The sequence below is a fragment of the Hipposideros armiger genome, unplaced genomic scaffold (assembly GCF_001890085.2).
Source record: "Hipposideros armiger isolate ML-2016 unplaced genomic scaffold, ASM189008v1 scaffold_114, whole genome shotgun sequence".
Taxonomy (NCBI): Eukaryota; Metazoa; Chordata; class Mammalia; order Chiroptera; family Hipposideridae; genus Hipposideros; species Hipposideros armiger.
Genome location: NW_017731464.1, coordinates 2129447 through 2151786, shown reverse-complemented (window position 1 = coordinate 2151786; position 22340 = coordinate 2129447). Strand labels below are relative to the sequence as shown.

General features: G+C 47.1%; 1 protein-coding gene across 6 annotated transcripts in view; it reads right to left on the bottom strand.

Moving 5' to 3' along the window:
* Positions 1-19: 19 nt before the first annotated feature.
* ADD2 (adducin 2) overlaps positions 20-22340 on the bottom strand; it is a 103728-nt gene continuing 81407 nt past the window's right edge. For 5 of the 6 annotated variants that reach the window (XM_019647677.1, XM_019647678.1, XM_019647675.1 and 2 more), the window contains 6 exons: positions 18870-19127; positions 17901-18020; positions 16905-16994; positions 14806-14953; positions 13511-13636; positions 20-6773 (listed from right to left, as the gene is read on the bottom strand). In XM_019647677.1, the coding sequence (XP_019503222.1) occupies positions 6466-6773; positions 13511-13636; positions 14806-14953; positions 16905-16994; positions 17901-18020; positions 18870-19127 (1050 nt within the window). In that variant the 3' untranslated portion in view covers positions 20-6465. The other variant, XM_019647679.1, reaches the window with a different exon arrangement.

The window sequence follows — 22340 nt, the reverse complement described above, 5'->3', positions numbered from 1 at the left end:
AGCTGTTTGCAAATCCACATAGCCTTGCCCTTCTCAGAGGACTAGAACATTTTATTGCCTCCCTCCCCAATCAGAATCCAATGACCCACATGTTCAGTTGTGCATGTGTAAGGAACGGTTTCCAGGATAAGGATGTGGTCAGATGTTGCCATACATAGATCCCCTCTCTGGCTTCTGCTCCCCTGGGAGCTGGGAGATCTGGTGGCTGACAGAGATGGGTCACACACTGGGAAGCCAAGCACAGTAGATTTACTAGGGTAATATCTGCAGGTGAGATAAGAGCACGTACATACAGACATCCCTGGGCAGATAGACTCAGATGTACTACCCAGCACCACAAACACCAAAGCAGGGGGGGGGGGCGGGAAGTGTCAGGAAGCAGTTTTAGAACATTCTCTAGAAAATCCAAGGGTAGCTTTGGTGCTCAGAGATTCAAACAGAAAACTATACAAAACCAACCCATAAATATATATATTATATATATAATATATGTGTGTTATATATATAAAATTGCAAAATAAAAGCCCAAGAAACTAATCATCATCTGCACGTCAGTGGCTCCAAAAGTGTTAGCATAGAGAAAGGTAAAACCATTAGTGGGGCTGCTGCATGATCGAGGGGTGGGGGTGGGGAGGCTGGCATTTCAGTAGCAGGAAGAGTATTTACATGGAACCTCTATTTGAAACCTCACAATACTAGGACAAGCTACTAAACACAGACAAGGTATGTACAAGGGAGACGATTGTCAGACACACACATTTCACTGAAACCATCCACAGCTTTAGAGAACGCCGCACTCTCTATCTAGACCCCCACAACCAGGACAAGCCAGCCCAGGCTCTGCAGCAACTCAGCAGTTACAGCATAGATTGCAGGAATTGGAAGGTGGAGCCAACCGTGTAGATCAAACAATCTCCCACAAAGCAGACCGGAGAGGCATGAGGTGGAGCTGAAATGTGAGGGCAGAAGTCCCTAAAATACATTCCCTTTTGTAAGGGCTTTGATGCATTTAAACGTGGCCCCCTCTGTCCTTGATCCAACTGTCATCCTCCTTTCGATTCACTTTAAAAGGAAGATCTGGCCTTTTAGCTTCTAAAAGTAATACAAGATGATTTGCTGGGAGGGAGAGGAGTTTGGGGTTCTTTGATAGTTACTTCCCCGCCACCCTCACAACATTGTCTTTACATGATATGGGGATAGGGGACTTGCCTCATCACAGCTGGCCTCATCCAGCTGCTTGGGACACGTGGTGAGACAGGGAGCCCAGGAGTCTACTACACTGGGAAAGCTGCTGGTACCTTTCCACACCCAGGCTCAGGCTCTGGCTCTGGCCCCACCTGAGTCCCTACCTGGGTCATTAATAGTGGCCATTTCTCTTCCATCTTCAAGCCCCAATTTCTCAAAGCCATAATCCAACTTTTGGGGACATCTTGAGGCAATTGGCACCAATCATCAATTCAACAACACCTAACACCACCTAAGTACGAATCAATGCAAACCGTTACTTCTGTATTTTTAAGAACACCCCCATCTGGAGATTCTTTCTAACTGTGCCTAAAAAGAGAGGCCTGTCTATATTAAAGTGACGAAAGCTTTCTCCACTAAAGAAGGACTCCCCACCTGAAATTTCCATTTTGATTCCTGGGTGAGGGTGGCTCCTCGCCGAGAGGCACAAGAGGCTGCTGGGTGTGCCTTGGTAACAGGTCTCTAGGTGGATGCTCTTATTTTTGGCAAGAAGTATGTCCCATCAAGGGGATAGGTTGGTTAGACAGGGCATTTGGAAATAATCGCTCTACCGTGTATGCTTTTTTGTATTGTGGCACAAGTGGACCTATGCAGGTAAATAACCAATGAGCACATTTCATTAGAGTCAGTTCAAGGCCTCTGACTTCTCATATTAAATTGTCTCTTTTGGAATAGATGTGGCACACTGGCAGTAAGGTGTCCCATGAGGTTTTGAATTGTGAGGTGCCCTGTCTCTTCTGTGGGAGTGAAGGGCATAGATCCATCCCCTCTCTCATTTCTTCTCAGACTCTTTGAATGTTGTTGTCCTAGAGAGTCTGCTCAAGTGGTGAGAGATGGAAGACCTGTTTCCTCTAGGCTCAGAGTCAACTGCAACTGTGCCAGCCAACTCAAAGGGCTCCTGCTGACCCACCCTTGAGAGAAATGAGTAAGTGCTATATGTTTTCTCATTTGTTCAATAGTCAGAAACTGAAACTTGGCCTGGAACTAGAACATGAATGTCACTCTTATGCAAAAGATGGCATACAGGTCAATGGTGGGCTGTGTGTCCCCGTATCCCTGTGAATGCCTGCATGGAAAAATCCAAACTCTTTCATCTTTCAGACTTTCAGGAGTGAATGGCGCTCTTGGGCAAATGGTTCTTTCAAATCCATGCAACCAGAGAAGTGGCTTTACGGCATTTCTCCCCATGTTGACAGGGGCAGTAGACCTCTGTTACGACAGTGATAGACGACATCTGAGTGACTGTCTTGCCACATTCAGGAATGAGTGGCACAGTATTAGATACAGGGAGCAGGATTCAAGGCTCAGTATACACGTCAGTGGTATAAGGACAATGCTTTATGGGGGGTTCATCCGACCCCTCCCCCAGGTCCTTTAACTTATCATCTGCAGAGGAAGAGCCCATTTTCATTACAAGAGTGTTGAGGGAAATTATTGTTATCTGTGTATAACGTGGCCGAAGCAGGAGTTTCTTGGTCACCTACAGGCCATGAGGCTTTTATGGAGCTCATACCTAGGCTGGGGGTTGTCTGTTGGCAGTGCTCTTTGCAAAGTTTGAGGAAAGGTCATGTGGTATAGATGGATGTCCCACACCCCTGCTGGGTGCCAGCCACCAGTGCACAGAGTCACTGGGACCAAACTTGTCTCTCTGTGACCATCTCTCTCTCTGCTTCCCCACCTCTGCCCATCTTCCTGTGGAAACAGCCTCAGAAATCTCTCATTTCAGCCACAGCACAGCAGATTGGTTGCATTTTCTCATCCCTTTCCTGCGGTATATCCAAGCACAGTGGCTTTACCTGAAGTGAACCTATGGACTGCCAATTCTGAGTTCTTCATATATACATTTTCTCCAGACAGATACCGGTCCAAGTGTTCAGCCAGCTTTTATCCAGAGCCAAAGACAATGGCCCCTCCTGTCGCCCTAAAAGCCTGTGGCTCTGTTTGGACTACACATCTGCTTTAATAGCATCATAGTGCACAGCCTCGAGCCTGGAGCGAAGCGTGCCACACCCAGCATGTACTAGGGAAGAAGAAATTAGCAGACTGTTCAACAGCATCTCTACACAAGTCAAAATAGAACTGGAAACTCTGCTAACTATTAGCTCTGAATATTTCCCTCTCCGTATCTCAATTGCTTAAGATGCCTTAACCAAATAATCTGATGGAAATGAATTCTGTGCCGGAAGCTCCCTATTTACTATAAAGGACAATGTCGTGTAAGACGGGCCACCAAACATGGTTTAGTACTGACGTTTCAGAAGGGCCTCATTATGAGGAGCTCTCCCATCCTTTACTCCTTTCGTCCATTCTTCACTCAGCCACCAAAATTCTTCTAAAATCCAAGCCTGATCATGACTCAGCAGCTCTAACCCCCATACATGATAAAGTCTAGCTCCTTCATACTTTCTACAAGTTTCTTTATGATCCAGCCCTGCCCCTACCCCCACTTTACATTTTAATGCTCCGGCAGTCCTGAATTGCTGAGTGCACACATCATGGAGTTTTATGCTTCCATGCCTCTGCACATGCTCTTCCGTCATCACAGAAGGTCCCGCCAACCCTTTTGTCCTCCTGGAAAATTCTGCTGCTTTGAAAACCTAATTCAACCATCACTCCTTTCAAGACAGTTTCTCTGGCCCAGAAGACAGTAAATCATTGCTTCCTAATGCCACCTCTGCACCATTGCCCATTTTGTAACTTGTCCACATGACTCTTTTACTTATGAACTTCCTGCAGGCTAGGAAAGTCCTGCCCTTGGGCCCAGCCCGTGACACAAGCTCATGTGTGTTCTTTGAATGCACGAGGAATGAACAAATGGATAATGGCAAGGTTGGCATGAATTCCAAGGACGATGCTCAAATTCCAGCAAGCTCTGGCATTTTCACCTAAATGAGGCCTCACTGTTGTAAAGGGAATGAAGTGGACCTGTTGAATGCAAAGTCAATCGACACCATCTCTGAGCCACTCAAACACAGAAAGCCGCATCAATGGTTGTAGCCACTCCACCCTTCTCTTAACATGGCTTTCCACTGATTATTCTAGTCACAATGATTGTTTTCTGTTCATGTCAGCCTAATGCCTGACCTTTAGTGGGTGCTTAACAAAATTGTGAAGGAATGGATGGGTGAATGAATGAATGTGAAATCTACTTTTTTTAAGAAGGCATCAAAGCATTGGCTTTTAAAGGCATTTCCCATATTACAGACTTTTCTGAGGCAGTGGTGCCTGACTGTTGGGCTGTCCATTTTAAGACCTAATCAGAAAGTAGGAGAGGGACCAGGGTGTGAGGGTGTGGGGGTACGGGGGTGCAGGGGTAGCATTTGGGAATCTGCACTAGTGAGACACAGCACTGGGTTTTCCTTAGTCATATGTCAGTTTCCCTCCTTCTCAAGAAATAGCACAACAATGAATGGTATTTCCTGCCGCGACCAGAAGGCCCTTGCCTCTCCTTTGTCAGAGGTCCATACTGGCCTCGCCACAGTCCTCATTAACCAGGAACTTAACACACACTGATGAGAGAGAACAAGGTAGTTTCCTACCTTCATTTCAAGTGCTGACATTATGCCGTGGAGACCAGTCACAGAAATCGTCCTGGACTAAAACCACCACCCTTGGGGATTAAAGTTTTCTGATCACCATAGCTGTTAAGAGCAAAGGCTCTGGGTTCAGACTGACTTGGGTCAAATCCAGGCTCTGGGTCTTTCTAGCCAAGTCACCTAGAACAAGTCAATTATCCTTTGGGGGGCTCAGTTTCCTTACCCATAAAATGGGAATAATCTTACCCACATCACAGGATTATCATGAGAGTTAAAGGATATAATGTGTGTAAAACCTGCACAGTGTGTGTGTGTGTGTGTGTGTGTGTGTGTGTGTGTGTGCGCACACGCGCGTGCGCAGTAAGGGCTCAAACATGGACAATTATGATTAAGAATGCTCAAAAATGACCAGGATGAAAAGGGAAAATATTCTTTGAAGACACTGTGCTTTCAAGAGAATAGATTGTCTTTTTTTTAGGAGCCAACAATGTTCATTAATCAATGCCCCATGGAAAGATATGAAAACATAGTGTTGGCACTTAAACCAATAGCTGTGGCTATTACCAGGCCCCAAGGTGAATGGATAGTGACAGAGCAGGGGACACCCAAGCATTTATCTGATTAATCCTGAAGGGCTCATCTCATTCTCTGCAGGACCCAGCATGACTGAGTTGGAACTCAAGGATAAGATGCCAGTTCCACTCTATGAGCCAGTGCTTCTGGGTTTGAGAGGTCAGGAGACACCTAACCGCTGGACAAGAGTGAGACGGGTAGAGCCACATCGCTCTGTGTGTCATGCAAAGCTAGAAAGGCATAGCGTTTCCTGTGCTGTTTTGATCCTCCTCTTATAACCCAAAGCCAACAGAAGATCTAAATTTCCTCAAATTTCTGCCCTGAGCACAAGACAACTATTTTCTAAGCTAAATTGGGTTTTACTTTCAAATTGCCTGAGATTTGAATGGGTCAAGTACCTGGCTTCTTACATAGATTAAATTATCTCCCATCCTATGGCTGACTTGGCTTGCCTTTATGTCTGTCAACTGTTACAACTCTTCCATCTGTCATTCAGGAGGTTCCATGAAGAAAGCTCAGGGTTCATGATTGGGGGAGCACAAGCTAAGCCATCAGCCCTTGGGAACAAAGATAAACTTCTAGTGGAGGGGGCAGGTCAATTTGTCTGGTTACTGCGAGCAGCAAGGCAGGGACCCTATGAAAAAGAGAAGAGAGATTTCTAGATACACTGATAGCTCCATCAGCAGGAGATTGGGTTCCCTTGAGGAAAAGGAACTTGTTCGGGAAAAGCCTTGATCTGATTTAGTCTGAGCCTGTGAGAGCTTGTGACCCACTCTGGCTCTCCTGCCCGGGGCTCAGATCAGTGGGCAGCACCCTCACAAAGGCAGCCCACAACTAGGCAGTGTTGTATAGTGGACACAGCGCTGGACTGGGAGCCAGGAGGCCTGAATTCTAGTGCAGGCTCTGCCACTAACGGTGACCTTTGGAAAGTCACCGATTTCTCTGGGGCAATTGTAAATGAGGGGTTGGTCGGGAGATCTCTATGTTCCCCCCTCAGAATGTGGTCCAGGGTCCTACTCTATCCCTCCTTGGCCCTGTGCTTCAGGGATGGAGATGGGAGAAGGGGAGAGGGGAAGAGAGGGTGCAGATGGGAGCCCCAGGGTACTACGCATCAGGACTCCACTTTCTCCTTCTTTTTGCTCTTTTTCAGGAAAGATGGGGTTCGGAATTTCTTCTTCTTCTTTGAGGGAGACTTGGAAGGTGAGCCTTCTGGAGACATGGGGCCGCTAGTGACCGACTCAGTTTTGTCCTTAGAGGTGTCAACATCCGCGTCGGCATTGGTGGTCATCTGGCTCAAGCCCTTGCTGAGAATTTCTTCTGCTGTCTGCTCGTCCTCTCTCCCGTTGACCACCACCCCTTCTGGCTGCGTTGTTTCAGGCTCTGTGGTGGCTTTGCTTGTTTCCGTCTTCTTAGCACCTTCTGGAAAAAGACCAAAAGACATCGCCCATAAGACATCATTCCGGTGAGAGCTTTTATTACCTGGGGTTACCAGAATCATCTCTAGGTAATTCTACAAAGTAAGTCTAGAGCAATGGGAGGGCAGGCTGACATGGTAGGGGTATGGGGTAGGCAGGGCTCTCATCCAAACCTGCACCCCTTCCTCATGGGCCACTCTAGGAACAAGCCCTTGGCGGGTCAGTAACTCCAAGCTCTTGTCTACAAATGCAAACAAGTGATGACATCCAAATATGGCAGTGGGCCCAGCTGGGGCCCAGTTCAGGGCTTTTCTAGGCACAGAACGAGGGGAAAGACACAGGTGAGGACAGAGGCTGTAGGAAGGGGAACAGCAGTGTCACGTACAACTCAGTGGATGCATCTAGGAATTGTAACTGGTCCAGTTTCACCAGTAAATGTATGGCAATTACAGGTTTTCATACCCATTTCATTTCTTAAATCAGTGAGGAACTTTTGGAAGAATGGAGAGTGCCTTCTCAGTAGGCAGAGGGGGGAAGGCAGAAAGAGGATGGAGTTCCTGAGTGACACGGACCCCGTGTTTCTAAGCTATAAAGATTAACCAAAAGGGGAAGGTACGTGGTGGTCCCATTCTAGTAGCCACTACCCCATGCCCCACCCCAGGTCTTTCTCCTGTCTGGAGGGAACCTGTTAGGATTGGCACCATCTTCAAGGTGAGAACCGCTCAAACCCCAGCATCTAAACCTTCCTGTGGCTATTTCTCCCACTTCTCACTCTCATCCCACTCTGTATCCACTTGAGCTTTGGAATGCCTGGATGGGGAAGGAGGAAGAAAAATTATAAAACCACACTTTGAAAAATAGAAAGGAATAGAAAGATTGTCTATCTCATCTCCTCCCTACTTTATAGATATGAAGTCAACAGTAAAAGAGGGGGGAGACATCCATCTCCTGCCATCCAGTTCAGTGTTCTTTTCACAGCGGGACACTGAGGAGTGTGTATGAGTATGAGTGTGAGAGTGAGATCACAAGAAGGAACCCCGCACCATCCGCTGTATGGGAATGTCAGTGATGGCGGCAGGTGTAAGACTGGTGTTACAGAAAGAGTGGGTGAAGATGGGCTTTGGGAAAGGCTAGGGTTCTTGACAGGGTAAAGACTGGGGAAATGTATGGTTACATGGAAGATGGGACAGAAGTGGGTAAATTTGGGGACAGTTAGAATGGGCTGGTTTAACTATCCAGGGAAGGTCTTATAATGAGGTCTTTTACAACTTCTGAAATTGGCTGGGCAAGTCAAAGTCCTCTGTCAGACGACTTCTGAGGACTGTCTCTCTCTTAGTGCCAGAGACCTCAGCCGTTGGCTCCCATTCCTACTGTCCAGCCCATGTTCTGTCATCACCTAACAGCCAAGTTCTGCAACAGCCTTGAACTATAGCCTCTACTCCCCTCCACTCCCGCCATGGATTTCCAGGGCTGTCACCTGGCAGTGCTCTTGAATGCAGTAAACTAGTCCAGTCACAACCATCTCCCTGTCTAGTCCCCTGACTTCACCTGCTATTTGACCTCATCAACCTTCTTGTCCTTTGACCCCTCCCTGTCACCCCAGCCTGTTTCCCTCTGTGTCTGGACGGCCCTTCTCTCTCGTCTCTGTGTCCCAACCTTCAGCCCATACAATGAACCAGCTTGAGTGTTACCTCTTCCTTCAAGCCTTTCCTGACCCCATCCCCGCTTCCAAGTAGAATTGATCACTCCCTCCTTTCTGTCCACAATAGCAACTGTAAAATGACCACACTTCCTCGTTTATACCTATCTCCCCCTCAAAACTGAAATAAATTAGGGCAAGACTGTATCTAAATTATCTACGTAACTAGCTGATAAAAGATACTAAATAAATATTTGTGGAACCCATGAATGGTCAAATGCATGAGCAGACAAATTAATGTGTGAACAGTTTTGTTCTAACCAAGCCAACACCTTCCTCATCATCTTTCCTGTCTATCCCAGCCTGAGCCTTCTAAACTGAACTGGACCCAGCCATGTACACACGTGTGTGCTGGCCTTTGTCTCCTGTACCAAGTCCCCTGTCCCCACTCTCCTCCTCCTGGGTTCTTGTCCCTCCCATGGTTCTGCAACCTCAGTCCAGGTCCTCACTTCAGGCCACTTGCTTGGATGACACATTAAGACATGTTTCTCACGCCTGACCCTCTCAGATGATTTTAGTACTTGCCTTCCAGCTCCATGAATACAACTGTGGATAAGAGGGGCTCCCACTTTCTGTCCAGGTCCCATTTCCTTCCCTGGTGGATGGGTATCCCTGATCCAACAGTGCATTTCATCCATGCCCTTCACCCACACCTGCCCTGCTGTCAGCCTCATCTACAGCCCCTGGCCCGTGTCTTGGTTTAGAAAGAAGAACAGCACTCAAGATTCTTCCTACCATCCAGAAATCGAGGCCACACTGAGTATACCCACCAGGATCTCAGAGCTCCACCACTGTGAATTGTCTTGGAAGGAGCAACAAATGGAAAATGGGGCTAGTAGAGGCACAGGGGACCTTGAAGGACCCAAGCTCCAAATTAGAGCCACCACTCCCTCAGCTGTAGGGGACAGAAACCATTGGAGGGTTTGGTTGGCCAAGAGAAGAGGCAGCAGGGCACAGCTCCAGAAATAAACACTTACTGGGCTCCTGGAAAGCATCAAGGCCCAGCTCTGAGAGCCCAGTCAACCTCCTCTGTTAACAGCCCAGGAGAATTAAGGTGAGAACTACACAGAACTCTCAGTTGGTCTTCAGCTAGTTGAAAACCAAACTAGGAAGGGCCGCAGGAGTGAGGAGCAGATGGGAGCCCCACCTCTAGCATCGCCTAAAAAAAAAACTACTGGCTTTCTCTACTTGGTGGGGGCACTTAGAGCTCTGGGAGTAGGGGACAGGTGTGGGAGTAGGTGGTGTGTGACACAGGCTAGAAAATGGAAGGCTCTGTCCAAGGATGGTGACCAGGAAACAGGAGGAGGGGAAAGGGGAATTGGGAAAGTGGGTGATTTGGAGCAAGACTGAACGTGGCAGCCAGGGTCCACATCCAGGTCCCTTGAATTGGGAAACAAAGGACTGAAAGACTAGCAGAGGCGAGAGGAGGAAGGGAGGCACAGAGCTTGTTTGGACACTCCACCTCTTATACTTAATTTTTCACCGTCCCTCGGCCTTCAACTCCCACTCCCCCAGATTCCTGGCCACAAACCCTGGCTCTACTCCTGTCTGCCAGTTCAAGTACATATCTCCCCAAAGTCTGGCTCAAACTTCCCTTGACATTTGACAATGATCTTGCCCTCCTCTTGCCAATAGAGTCATTCTACATTTGCATGCGTCATTGACCTTTTTTTAAGCGCTCACCCTTGGGTGTTGTCCCCTCCCATATTAAATTCGGGCTGACCCTGTGGCTCACAGTAACCAAGAGAATTCAGAGGAAGTGCCACTGAGCCAGCCAGCCTCAGGCCGAAGACTTCAGAAGGCCTAGCAGCTTCTGCTTTTATAATTCCAGAAGCCCTGAGCCGCCACGTGTAAAGTCCGACTACCCTGATGGAAACACACATGGAGAGGCCACATGGAGAGGCCCTACAATCATGTGGAGAGAGACAGAGACAGAGACAGACAGACAGACAGACAGACAGACAGACAAGTAGATAGAGTCCCAGCCATCCCAGTGTCCCGGCTGAGCCTAGCCTTCCAGCTGCCGCTGCCAAGGCACCTGCCATGTGAATGCACCATCTTTGAAGTTCCAGTTGAGTCAAGTTCCCAGATGACTGCAGCCCCAGCTGACATCAGGAGCAAAAGAACCATCCTGCTGAGACCAGTCAACCTACAGGAGAACTAATTTCCATAAAACCAGTTCTTACTATGCACCACAATTTAATAATTATTGCTGCATAACAAACCACCCCAAAATTTAGTGGTTTAAAATAGCAAGCAGTGTATTCTCTCTCACAATCCTGAGAACATAGTACCCAATGAGAACTAATTTGCCTAAGCATGTGACAAGGTCCTCATATTTATTAGCTCATTTTATCCTGATAACAATGCCATGAGTTAGAAAGGGCAAGGATTCACATTGTTCCTTCATTCTGCAGTGTTTTTAATTGACTTATTTGACATGGCTAAATTAGTGAGTGACAGGGCTGATCTTCTGATGTTCAATGCAGTGCTATTTCTTTGCAGGCATAGCTGGTACTCCTGAGGGGTTACTTGGGGATGGAGTCAGCAGGGTCAGGGACAGTCAGGAGCTAGTTCAAGAGAAGGCAACGACAAAGATGACCAGGTATAAAGGAAGAGGATTTGAAAGACTGCCCTTAAGAGAGGCTGATAGAGTAGGGGTCAGGGAGACAGATGAGGAATGACATTGAGGTGACTCAGCAAAAGAGGACCTGAGAGCATGGTGACACCTGGTGAAAAAGCCACCCCTGATCCAATGGGTGTGTTAAATGTGGAAGTTCAGATGCTGCTCAGAGGGTCAGCCCCGTCTGCCCTGAGGAGCTGGGCAAGCCACTGGGCAGCTGGCCAAGGCCACTAACCCCACTTCACACTGGTCACCCTAGGTAGCTAAAGCTTATGCCTCATCATGTGGGACTTGCTTCAAGGAGGCCCACGCTCCTCAGCTCTGTCTGCATTACAGGGAGAGTCTTCAGGGAACACCTTCACTTTTCTAACAACTTCGGTGTGCTCTCTACAGGAGCATAGATCAGGAGAAAAGTGGGGTCCTGCTGCAGTAGCGATGATGTCAGGAGGTGGGTCGGCAGTTATCCCACCCGTCACACAGACCTCTTCCTGCCCTCTGTCCCGCGGAGCAGCAAAGGTTGCTTCAGGAGGCTTCCAGGAGGTAAAATGGAATTGCCAGCCCTTGTCCCACGCCTGCCAAGAGCCTCCCCGCCAGCCCGGATTTCCTGCATGCAGTAGGTACGCATGCCCTGGGGATGCTGAAGACAGCAGTCACGTCAGGTGCTCTATGCATCCCTATCAGGCAGTTGGTCTCTAGGTCATTCAGGTTCTGGCCCACAGCCCTAGAAGAGGTCACGGGCTCCGTAGAGGTGCCCATACATGAAGAATAAAGATGTAGATGTGCTCCTGAGGGCCATAAGCACGTCACCACAGAGGGTGCCCAGGAGCTGGCCCCACTGCCCACTCACTGTGGGCTTGTGGCTTCTGGGTGGTGTGCCATGTGTGAGTATTGGTGTTTGTGCATGAGTGCGTCCTACACGTGCATATTCTTCAGGGAAGCCTTGTTCATGCACAGCACATATGGAATTGGTCATGAACTTTATAACCAGAAAACCTCCCAAAGGCAGGGTTATAAGTTGCAAAATAATAATAATAATAACTGGGGAGAAATGTATTTATTTTGAAAAAGCCCTCCCTCCCCAGTTGAGAGTGTTTGAGTGAGTTAGTAAACAGCCTCTCTATACTTACTACAGAGACAAGTACTCAGAATCAGAGGAAACTCCTTTGATGAAGGCACAAATGGGAAGAGAAAGGAAGACATTGTGGAGACAGGTTGACAACACCACGATGAGACACAATGAACACACACAGTTGGGGCACATCCGCTTGGGGCTCTGGCCTCAAGCAGATGGGTTTTCTCTAGCAACACTGGGCCTGCTCTCAGGCAGCAATTCATCTGTGGAGGATGTTCAGGGGTTGGGGGATTCTAGCAGCTTCCACATATGTGGCCATTCAGCCCGGGCGGGAGAAGATTCCATCAGGCCACCAAGCTGCTGCTCCCTGCGTGGTGGTACAGCCCTCTTTGGCGAGGGCTCTGAGGGGCCAGGGGAGGATTGTTCATGGCCAGGAGTGATTCCAGGAGCTCATTAAAGACCCTTTCGTGATCTGGGTGGAATGGACTATAAAAGTATTATAATCCACCATAATATTATTAATCATAATTGAATCTTACATTTAAATCATGCTTTTACTCTTTCAAAGTATGTCTCTATCTACAACTCGCCCTCTACCTATAAGAACCTTAAAAAGGGGAACTATTAGTAGCCCCATTTGACAGACAGGGAAACTGAGGCCCAAAGATTATCTGATTTTCTAAAGTTTAGTTAGGCCTAGGACTCGGTTCTCTAAATTAGTACCTGGTAAAGTGGTTCTCCATGTGGGCTACACATTAGATTCCCCTGGGGGATCTTAAAACTCCAGGCTGCGTGTCTCCCAGCTCCACCGCCAGACCACTCAACTCAGAATAGCTGGGTATGGAACCCAGGAAGGCATCAGGATTGTTAAACCTCCACCAGGTGATTCCCAAGTGCAGTCAAGGTTGAAAATGCCCTCATCAGCCTCACCTGGGAGCTTGCTGGAACTGCAGTCTCAGGTCCCAACCTGGACTGGCTGCATCAGCATCTTCTTTTTAACAAGATCCCTAGGTGATCCTGGGGCACATTAAGGGCTGAGGACTGGGCTGGTGCATCCTGAAAGGCCTATCAGCCAATCCAGTCTGAGTTAGCAATGAGAAGGCTGTGAGCCAGTCATTAACTTAGTCATCATTGCTTAGGCCAGGCTCAAGCTGTAAGGCGTATGGTTACAGCTTGTGAATGGAACAAGCTTAAATTTGGTAACCCCTCTTCCTAGAAATGGCAGAGGGGAAAAGCTGTTGAAAGGCTAGGTCCCTGTAGTGTGCACACCTGCCCCACCTTCCATGCAGACCCTTTCTCAGCCTGTGGATGCGCCTTCCTCCCTCCCAGCTGCTCAACTCGACTCACCATCTAAAGACTTGGAGGGGGAGACGACGGGGCTCTTTGTCTCTGACTTCACTGGACTCTGGGCTGGAGAAGCAGGTGCAGACTTTACAGGTGAGCCAGGCTCCTCTGCAGCAGTTTCTTTCTCTCCTGAAAATACAGAAAACCGCCTCAGAATAAAGGCCAAGCAGAGAAGAGAGGGAGAGAGAGAGAGAGAATTTAAAAAACTGCTTTCTACTTGGTCCTCATGCTCCATCCTGGGGGAGGCCAGTGGGAGGAGTCAGGGTCATGTTCTGTTTCCTCCATCAAAGCACATCCACTGATGAAATATGTCACCTCGGACATGGACAACAAGAGTGTTCCTGCCCATGATTTGTTAGCATGTAGCTCCTTTATTATTTAATTTATCTAATTTACATGTTCAGTCCAAACAATCCCTAGAAATAGAAAGCACCACATTTTTCTATCTACTTTTTGGATTGGCACATTAGAACTCCAAGCAAACCAGGCAGGATTTTTCTAGTGCCTGCTTGGTGCTCAGGAAGATGGCTGACTCTGGGTGGGGAAGATGATGGGGGAGCAAGACTCTGCCCTCGGGGAATGAAAGCCTAACCTGGTGGACGAAACCAAGAGCTGACTTCTGAGTCTCAGACCCCAAGTGCTCCTGAAGCAAAGAGAAGGGACAGCTCAGTGTGGGGAGTGGGGAAGAGACACAGCAGGTTTCTTAGTTGGAGGGGGGTTTGAGATGGAGCCTGAAGTATGGGTAACTTCAGGTCAGGCTCGTCTAGAAGGGAAACCATGCCAGGAAGGAACAAGGGCATAAGAACTGTCATGAGTATCAATATCCATCAGGGAGTCAAGATGGAGAGATGGTCTCAACTAAAGATTCTGAAATAAGGGAGGAGTGAGGAAAAGACATAAAGAAGTCAGCTCGTGGAGAGTTTTGATTGCCCGGCTAAAAGGATTATACCAACTCTGATTATAGATAATTAGTAATTATCATTACTATAATTATCTTCTTATTGCTAGCATTTATCTGGTGCCTACTGACCTAAGCCACATTTACAGGTGCTATTCTAAACACTCTACAAGGATGAACTCTTTATACTCAGGTGAGAGGGTCAGATGAGGTCCTGCAGACACCGTGTAACTGTTAGGCACTGAGCAGTGAGGGTCATTATTGTGATTAATAGTATTATGTTAGTAAGAGTATTATTTGGTGCTTGGGCAGGAAGGTCAAGTTGAGGCTATGACAGACAAGAGACAGGAGAAGCAAGTGAGGATTCAAAATGAAATCATGAAGCACGAACATTCTTTACCTTCAAGTTCTAGTTTCTTCCTCTCCACCTCTTTCTTGTACTCCTCCAGCTCCTGGTCAGTGAGTTGGCTGAAGGGGTTGGGCACCGTCTCCTCTGACTCATCTTTAGTGTCCACATCGCCCTTGGCCGTCAGCTGGCTCTCTGTAGACTGAAAGTTAACCACAGAGTGTGTGTTGCTCTCTGAACGCCGGGGTTGGGGCCCAGGCCCGAGCTTCCTTTCAGACTCATGTGGCTGCCAGTGGTCTTGCTAGGGACAGCGTGGCATGCAGCTCCTTGGAAACAGCCCAGGGCCTCAGGGTAGGGCTTGTTCACTCCTCCCCACAGCTACCTCACCCCCCAGACCCAGATTCTTTGCAACTGCCTGGATGAATGCAGAGGGTCCACCCTCTGCCCTGGAAATAAAACCAAAGGATGCTCCCAAGCAGAAGGAAGACACACCTTTATTGTAATCCCTCCTGTGGATGCTTGCAAGCCATCACTATGCAAATACAGTCAGCGACCCAAAGTCAGTCAGCCAAAATCCAGCAAGCAAAGCATTGGCTCAGTCAGCTTCATGCCAGCCATTCCCCCCATGCCTCTCCCCACCTCCTAAAGCAGCTACAGCACACAACAGGAAAACACACAGTGGCTTCAGCATTCTCAGTCCAAACTGTTAGGCCTGTTTTGCACAGTCGTAAATTACAAGGGGACCAAGGTCCTGAATCTCAGATCTTCAACCTGCCTGTACTGCAGGTCCCTGTGGGGACATTGGCAAAATCACTGTGTTTCACCACCTCTGTGGCGCCTCTGGCTCTGGGGAGCTCACCAGCTGGGTAAGCGTGTGTAAGCTTCAGAATCCTTGGACCCTTCTAGCTCAAGTCAGGGACTAAAATTCAGACTCCACAGTCCTTTCTTCCTCATCCAGCATCCTAACCTTGGCCTTTGACAATGCAGTGCTTTGAAGCTGAGGAGGAGCCAAAGAAAGTGAAGCCCAGGGGAGGTGAGCCCTGAGCCGCTGGCCCACACCACGCATTCCATGCCACTCCTTCCTGGCCCTTCAGAGCTCCTGATGAGGGGCCCCTGGGCTCCTTTCGAAAGAGGTGCAGTACTGGGCCTATCTGAAGGAATCATGGGGTTCAAAGAGAGTCCAAGACCAGGATTCCAAGAAGGGGGACTCCAAGAAGAGCATTGGTATAAACAGCAGACTTTTTAACAATTTTGCTCATTGTCTTGAACTCTCGCCTCCCTCCGGTATCACGGGGTATTTCTATCCTTGACCCTGTGACACATTTGGTGTTCCTCATCTTTGCTGAGTTGAGCTGGGGTGGAGGTGGGCGTCATGACATAACATTCACACTTCTCCTGCCAATGGGCACCCACACTGTGGGCTGCAGCCTAATCTGAAATAATTGCTTCATCTCAATTTGCTCAGCAGAGAAGAATGGTTCCTGTATTTCCCTTTTTCTTGTTGTAATAACGATGCCATGCCCATTGCTCGTTTGTGACGAGCAGCAATGATTTCCAACACAAGCCAGAATTCTGATCTTCACCCTTTTTGCTAAGCACTAGACAAACACTGTTCTATCTCAAGCATGGAAACGACTTTAACTTTCTAACTCTATGTGGGTTTGTGTGGGCAACTAACTACCTGCCCCTTCCCATCCTATAGGAGCACCAGTCCTTATATACATGCCTCCCCTCTGAGAGCACACGAGCATCTTCCCAGAGCTATGGTCTCATGATGCCCTATCCGTGCAGAGGCCAGAAATGCTCAGGACAGGCAGGCCTGGAGCAGCTGGGAGCTGCCAGCCACATTCCTGTGACCCCCACTTTGGAGGATAGTAAGAGAGGGCAGAGTGGACTTCCATGAGCAAGCATGGAAGTTAGCATCACTTCCAAGGGCAGGCTGGGCAGTTGCTGCCCCGCCCAGTGCCCATAGGGGGCGATTAGACACTGTCCCCAGTCCTCAGAGCGTCCGTTTTGCAGCAAGAGCATCAGCACATGAGATCACAGGGGGAGGTGGGCATGAGGACTCAGGGGTCCTGCTGCCCAGCCCCGGGCACTGACGACCCGGAACGCAAGCACGATTCCCCTCCAGACAGGGGCTGCCTCTGCTGTACCGGGCTTCGGCTCTTCTCAGCGATGACGCTTGCTAGGAGCTGGGACTGGGGCCCTGCAGACTTCACATCTTGTCGGTTTTGTTCTCGAATCTGTGTGGAAAGAGAGGAAGAGAGTGAGCTCACTGTTCAGTGTCAGGGTGTGGAGTTTGGGAGGGGCATCCCCAGGGCATACTGGTGGCCAGCGTGGTCCGTGACTTGGGTCTAAAAGGGTCCCCCAGCGGTGTGGGAGCCTGCCTCCTCTATTTCCAAAACAGTCCATCCACTCTGAGACAGTCTCCATGTCTGTTTCTGAGTGAATGGACGGTGTATGTAGAACACCAGATGCTCATTGACTCGGGGAAAGTAACTACATGTATGAGGTAAAGAGCGAAATGAGGCATAGCCGACTGTTGAAGGAGAGTCTCAAATTTAAATTTCCTAAGAAGCCACTAAGGAGTTTGTTCAAAATACAGATTGCTGGGACCACCCCACACCTATTGAATCTGAATCTCTTGGAGAGAGGGGCGAGGGGTGACCAAGGAATCTGCATGTTAAACAAGCACTTCAGAGGGTCCTTGGACCACACATTGAAATGCTGTTTTGTGAGCGTATCTGTCTTATGGGAGGTGGTCTGCTACAACTTAAGTTTTGAAAATACATTCAAAATCTAAGTGAACTGTAAAGCACAGGTGGAGAAATAAATATAAAGGATTTTGAAATCTTGAAAATGGGCCAAAAGGAAAACAGCATAAAATTCATAAAAACTCAATTTGTGGGCAGGTCTCTTTGACACATCTCATGCCTTAGGCAAGCACATGTCTATGGAAGAGAGTTCTATAGGACTGTGTAAGTACAGCACTTAGCACAGTGCCTGCAATAGGGCCAATAAATGGTAGTTTCTTTCCCATAAGACGCATCTGGGGTGTTAGTAAGTCAGGAGCATCCTGGGAATCCCAGCCCCGCCCCTTCTCCCCCTCGAGGGAAAATAGATGGTGAGATAACCAGCCACCACCCTACCTTGTTCCTCATGTCCAGCACTTCTTGGGGGTCGGTATAGAGAGGCACAAATTGGTTTGGGTTTTCAATCCGTATCGGCATGCCACTGCTGGATTTCTCCACCTCGTCAGCCTTCATCCACTGAACACACACAAGACCGGGTGGGTAAGGCAAAGGAATAAGACCCCACTGCCCTGCCCCATGCGATCTGGGCCAACTGGCCTACATGAAAAGTCAGCAAGCCTATACATACATGCTCTTTCCCCATGGGCCTCTGTGATGTCTATCTTCCAGAGCACAGATGGGCAGCAAATGACCCAGCTGCCAAAGAAGGCCCCGGTCCATAGCCAAATGGCACTTAAAAGGAGGGGTCAGTACCTTGGTAACCAGTGTTGACAGACAGGCAGCCACTTGAGCTTCAGTATTAGATGACTCCATGATATTAATTTGCAAGGCTTCATATTTTGTTTTTTGTTTTAATGAAGAGCTATTCTGTTTGGCTGCCAGCTACTTTAATGTTAATGAAAAAATCAAATTAAGAGTCAGAGTGTGTGTAGTAGAGGTGGTGGGGGTGGGGCACAGTGGAGAACAACGTAATAGAAATGAATATCGCACCCGCCTCCTGGGTTGCATCAGATGTGTAGCTCAAATATTGGATAGCCATCCTTGAACTTCCCAGAATTTCCCTCTGGATGTGGGAAAGAAGCAAACATCAATTGCTCCGTGCTGCTGGGAGTTACCTGGCCTAGCCACCCTCTGGACCCAAAAACTCAGCACACAGGTGAAAGAAACAGATAATCAGAGGCTCCATGGGCACAAACAGCTGCTCCCAGCCATCCGATAGGAAGCCCAAAGCGGAGCTTGTACTAACACAGGCCCAGGGAGACTTGTTCTGCTCCCCTATTTTAAAGCTGCTGAACCCACAAACAACCAGGCACTCCCTCCCCCACCCTGGCCTTCCCCAGCCAGAGCCCCCTCTGCCCGCCTTACTGTGGTCTTGGGCCGGGGCGTGCCCATGCTCCTCTGGACCTCGTCAGCCACGTTGACCCGCAGGTAGGTGTTGGGCGTGTTGAGCCAGCGGGTCTTCTCCTTTTGCTGCTTCTGGGCGTGCTGCCGGAGGGTGGGCACCGGGGCGCCATCCTCCTCAAACACGAAGGCTGTGACTGTGGCCGGAATCTCCACCTCGCTTTTATGTTTGGTTTTCTCTTGCACAAAGGGGTAGCGATACGTGTAACCTGTTCTGTAACCCTAAAAAGGACAAAACAGAGAACCGCGTATTGTGGAGAAAATGGTCTGTACCTGCCGGCATGTCCACCTACACCCCCACCCACCCACGAACTTCACCCCCTTCCATCTAATGACTCAGCTTAGTCATTAGTACAACCTAGGCCTTGCTGCTCCTCTGGCGTATCCGAGAATCGTTCCTTGTCTTGGTCCCACATCCCTCACCTTCCTCCATCCCAACAAGCCCTCTGACCAGGGCTGAGAAAATCCCTGTGGACCAGACAGAGCTCCTTACACAAACAGAGCTCTAATTTTTCATGCGGCGGTTCTCAAACGCGGCTGCACATTGGAACCACGTGGGACCTTTAAAAATGCTGATGCCTGGGCCCACCTCAGAGCCGCCCATTTCATTGGATGGTGGTGTGGTCTGAGCAACAAGATTTTTAAAAGCTTCCCAGCTGGATTCTAACAGTCGAGCCCTCCCTTCCTCAACTCTGAGGCTTCTTAACCATTTCCCTCTTAGAACCCCAAAATCTGGCTCAAGAACATCCCTGACTCCTAAGTAAGACCATGTCCCACACTTGACTGCTTGCTGCTCAGTGCGAATGAACACTCGGGAATCCTGGCAGCTGTGGAGCCATTCTCAGCTCTGCCTAACTTCTCTAATTGTTTTGATTTTTTTTTTGATTACTAGTAAAATTGGATGTTTTTAACTACACTCAATGGCTACTTGAACCTCTTCCTTTGTAAATTGTTTTTGTTCTCGGTTTATTTTTCCATTGAGATGTTTTTCTTTTTCATATTGATCTGTAATATCTCTTTTTACATTAAGGACATTAATCTTTTGACTGTAACAGATGTTGCAAATATTTCCCCCATAGCTTGTCTTTTAGCTTTGTTTATGGTGGTGGGGGGGGAACAGTTTAGAAAAATGCAAATTCTGAATTTTGATGTCATCTTATCTGTCAATATTTGTCATCATGATTTCAGACTTTCCTGCCATGCTTGACAAGGTCCTCCCCAGCACAAGAGCCTCTAAAAGATGAATCTATGTTTTTAATACCTATATGAGTTTGTTTTAATTTTTGATAAATCAGGGAATTTATCTTGATGAAAGGAATGAAGTAGCAATCCACCTTAGTTGTATTCTCCAAATAACTAGTAGTCTATGTTTTCCCCACTGCTTTATAAGATGCCTGTTTGACCTGTGTTAAATTCTCATATATTTGGGATCTATTTCTGGATTCTTTAAGCTGCCACACTGATTTGCCTGTCCATTCTGCACTAGTGCTCCTCCATTTAGTTACTCGGGCTTTATTACGCTTAACCATGTGGCTGGGGCAGGTATCTCTAAGTACTCTTCTTTTTATAGGATTTTCCAAGCCATTCTGAATTTCATCTAGAAGAACAATTTGCTAAGTCCTTACACCTTCCCTCATTTTTAAAGGAATTACATTGAGTTTATTGATTAATTTGGAAAAGTGACCTCTTTACCCTGTGGAAGCTTTCTTTTTTTTTCTTTAAGAGTGTTTTTAGCTACTTTTATTTATTTAAAAGATAGAAAGAAGGAAGGAAGGAAGGAAGGAAGGAAGGAAGGAAGGAAGGAAGGAAGGAAGGAAGGAAGGGAGGGAGGGAGGGAGGAAGGAGGGAAGGAAGGAAGGAAGGAAGGAAGGAAGGAAGGAAGGAAGGAAGGAAGGAAGGGAGGGAGGGAGGGAGGGAGGGAGGAAGGAGGGAAGGAAGGAAGGAAGAAAGCTGGAAGCTTTCTAACCAAAAATAAATTATAGCTCCTCACTGAGTTCAGGTTTTCTCTGATGTCTATTGGCAAAGCTTTATGGTTTTCTTTAAAAGGGTTCTGCTTAAGGTTTTATGATGTTGTTACATTTGCAAATAGGATTATTTTCTCCCATTATTATGTTTTCAAATATATTACTATGTTATATGTTAATATACATTTTCATAAGTGGCCACTTGAAAATGTACTCATTATTTCTAATATTATTTTCAGTTGATTCTTTCAGACTTTATAGGCATGTAACCATGCTATCTACAAGGAATAGCAATTTTGTTTCCTTTGCAATATTTATACGTCTTATTTTTATGCCTCATTGTTTTGGATTGAGTTCCAATACTATCCCAGAACAATATTAAATAATAGTGCTGAGAGCAGGAATCATTGTTTTGTTACAATTCCATTGACTCTATTCCCTATGTTGTACTCCACATCCTATGACTATACATATATTAAATTATAGTTGACACTCAATATTATTCAGCTTCAGTTTCAAGTGTACAGCACAGTAGTCAAGCATCTACACTGTCCATAAAGTGGTCTCCCTAGTAAGACAAGTGCCCATCTGACACCCTACAAAATCTTTGCATTATTGATTTTATCCCCCAAACTGTCTTTCATTTTCCCTTGGCAATATTGTGGCTACCAATTTGTACTTTCTAATCCCCTTACCTTCTGTCCCATCCCCAAAACCCTCTCATCTAGCGACCCTCAGTTTTTCTCTATATCTCTGACAGCTATATATGATGTCAGAGGGGTAGATATATAGCTGTCAGAGATATCACTTTGTGAGGGGTGTAAATGTCTATGACATTGTTTTGTATACCTGAAACTAGTAAAGAAAAGACTTTTAAAATAAACCTGCCAAAGGAAAAAAATAAAAATAAATGCCTAACCACACATACACACACACAAACTTAACATATCGCTTCCCACCCTTTTGGCTAAGATTGAGTATAAAATTTAATGGAAATACTCCTAGTGTTTTACCATGATATTGGTTCATGTTTTGAGTAAAATCATTTTAATCATGTTAAATAAGTGTCCTCCTGTCCTACATAACAGCTATTATTTTTATAAATTGGTACTAAGTTTGTATCCACTGCCATTTGATATTTATTAAAATGATCAAAAGGTTTTTATCCTTAGACTCATTAATACCATGAAATATATTTAAAATGGTTACAATATTAAACCATCCTTGAATACTAGGAATGAACCTTCATTTGGTTATTGTGTATTAATATTCTAATGTTATGCTGGATACTATGGTAGTTTTCATGCAGCATTTTTCATCAACTCAAAGTAAGATTAGTCTGACTGTGTTATAATTGTTATGGTTTAGTGTCCTTCTTTTACTCCTCTGTGAAACAGATTAAATAGCATAAGAATTGTCTGTTTATTAAATAATGGAAAGAATTCCTGTATGAAACCATCTGGTTCTGGTG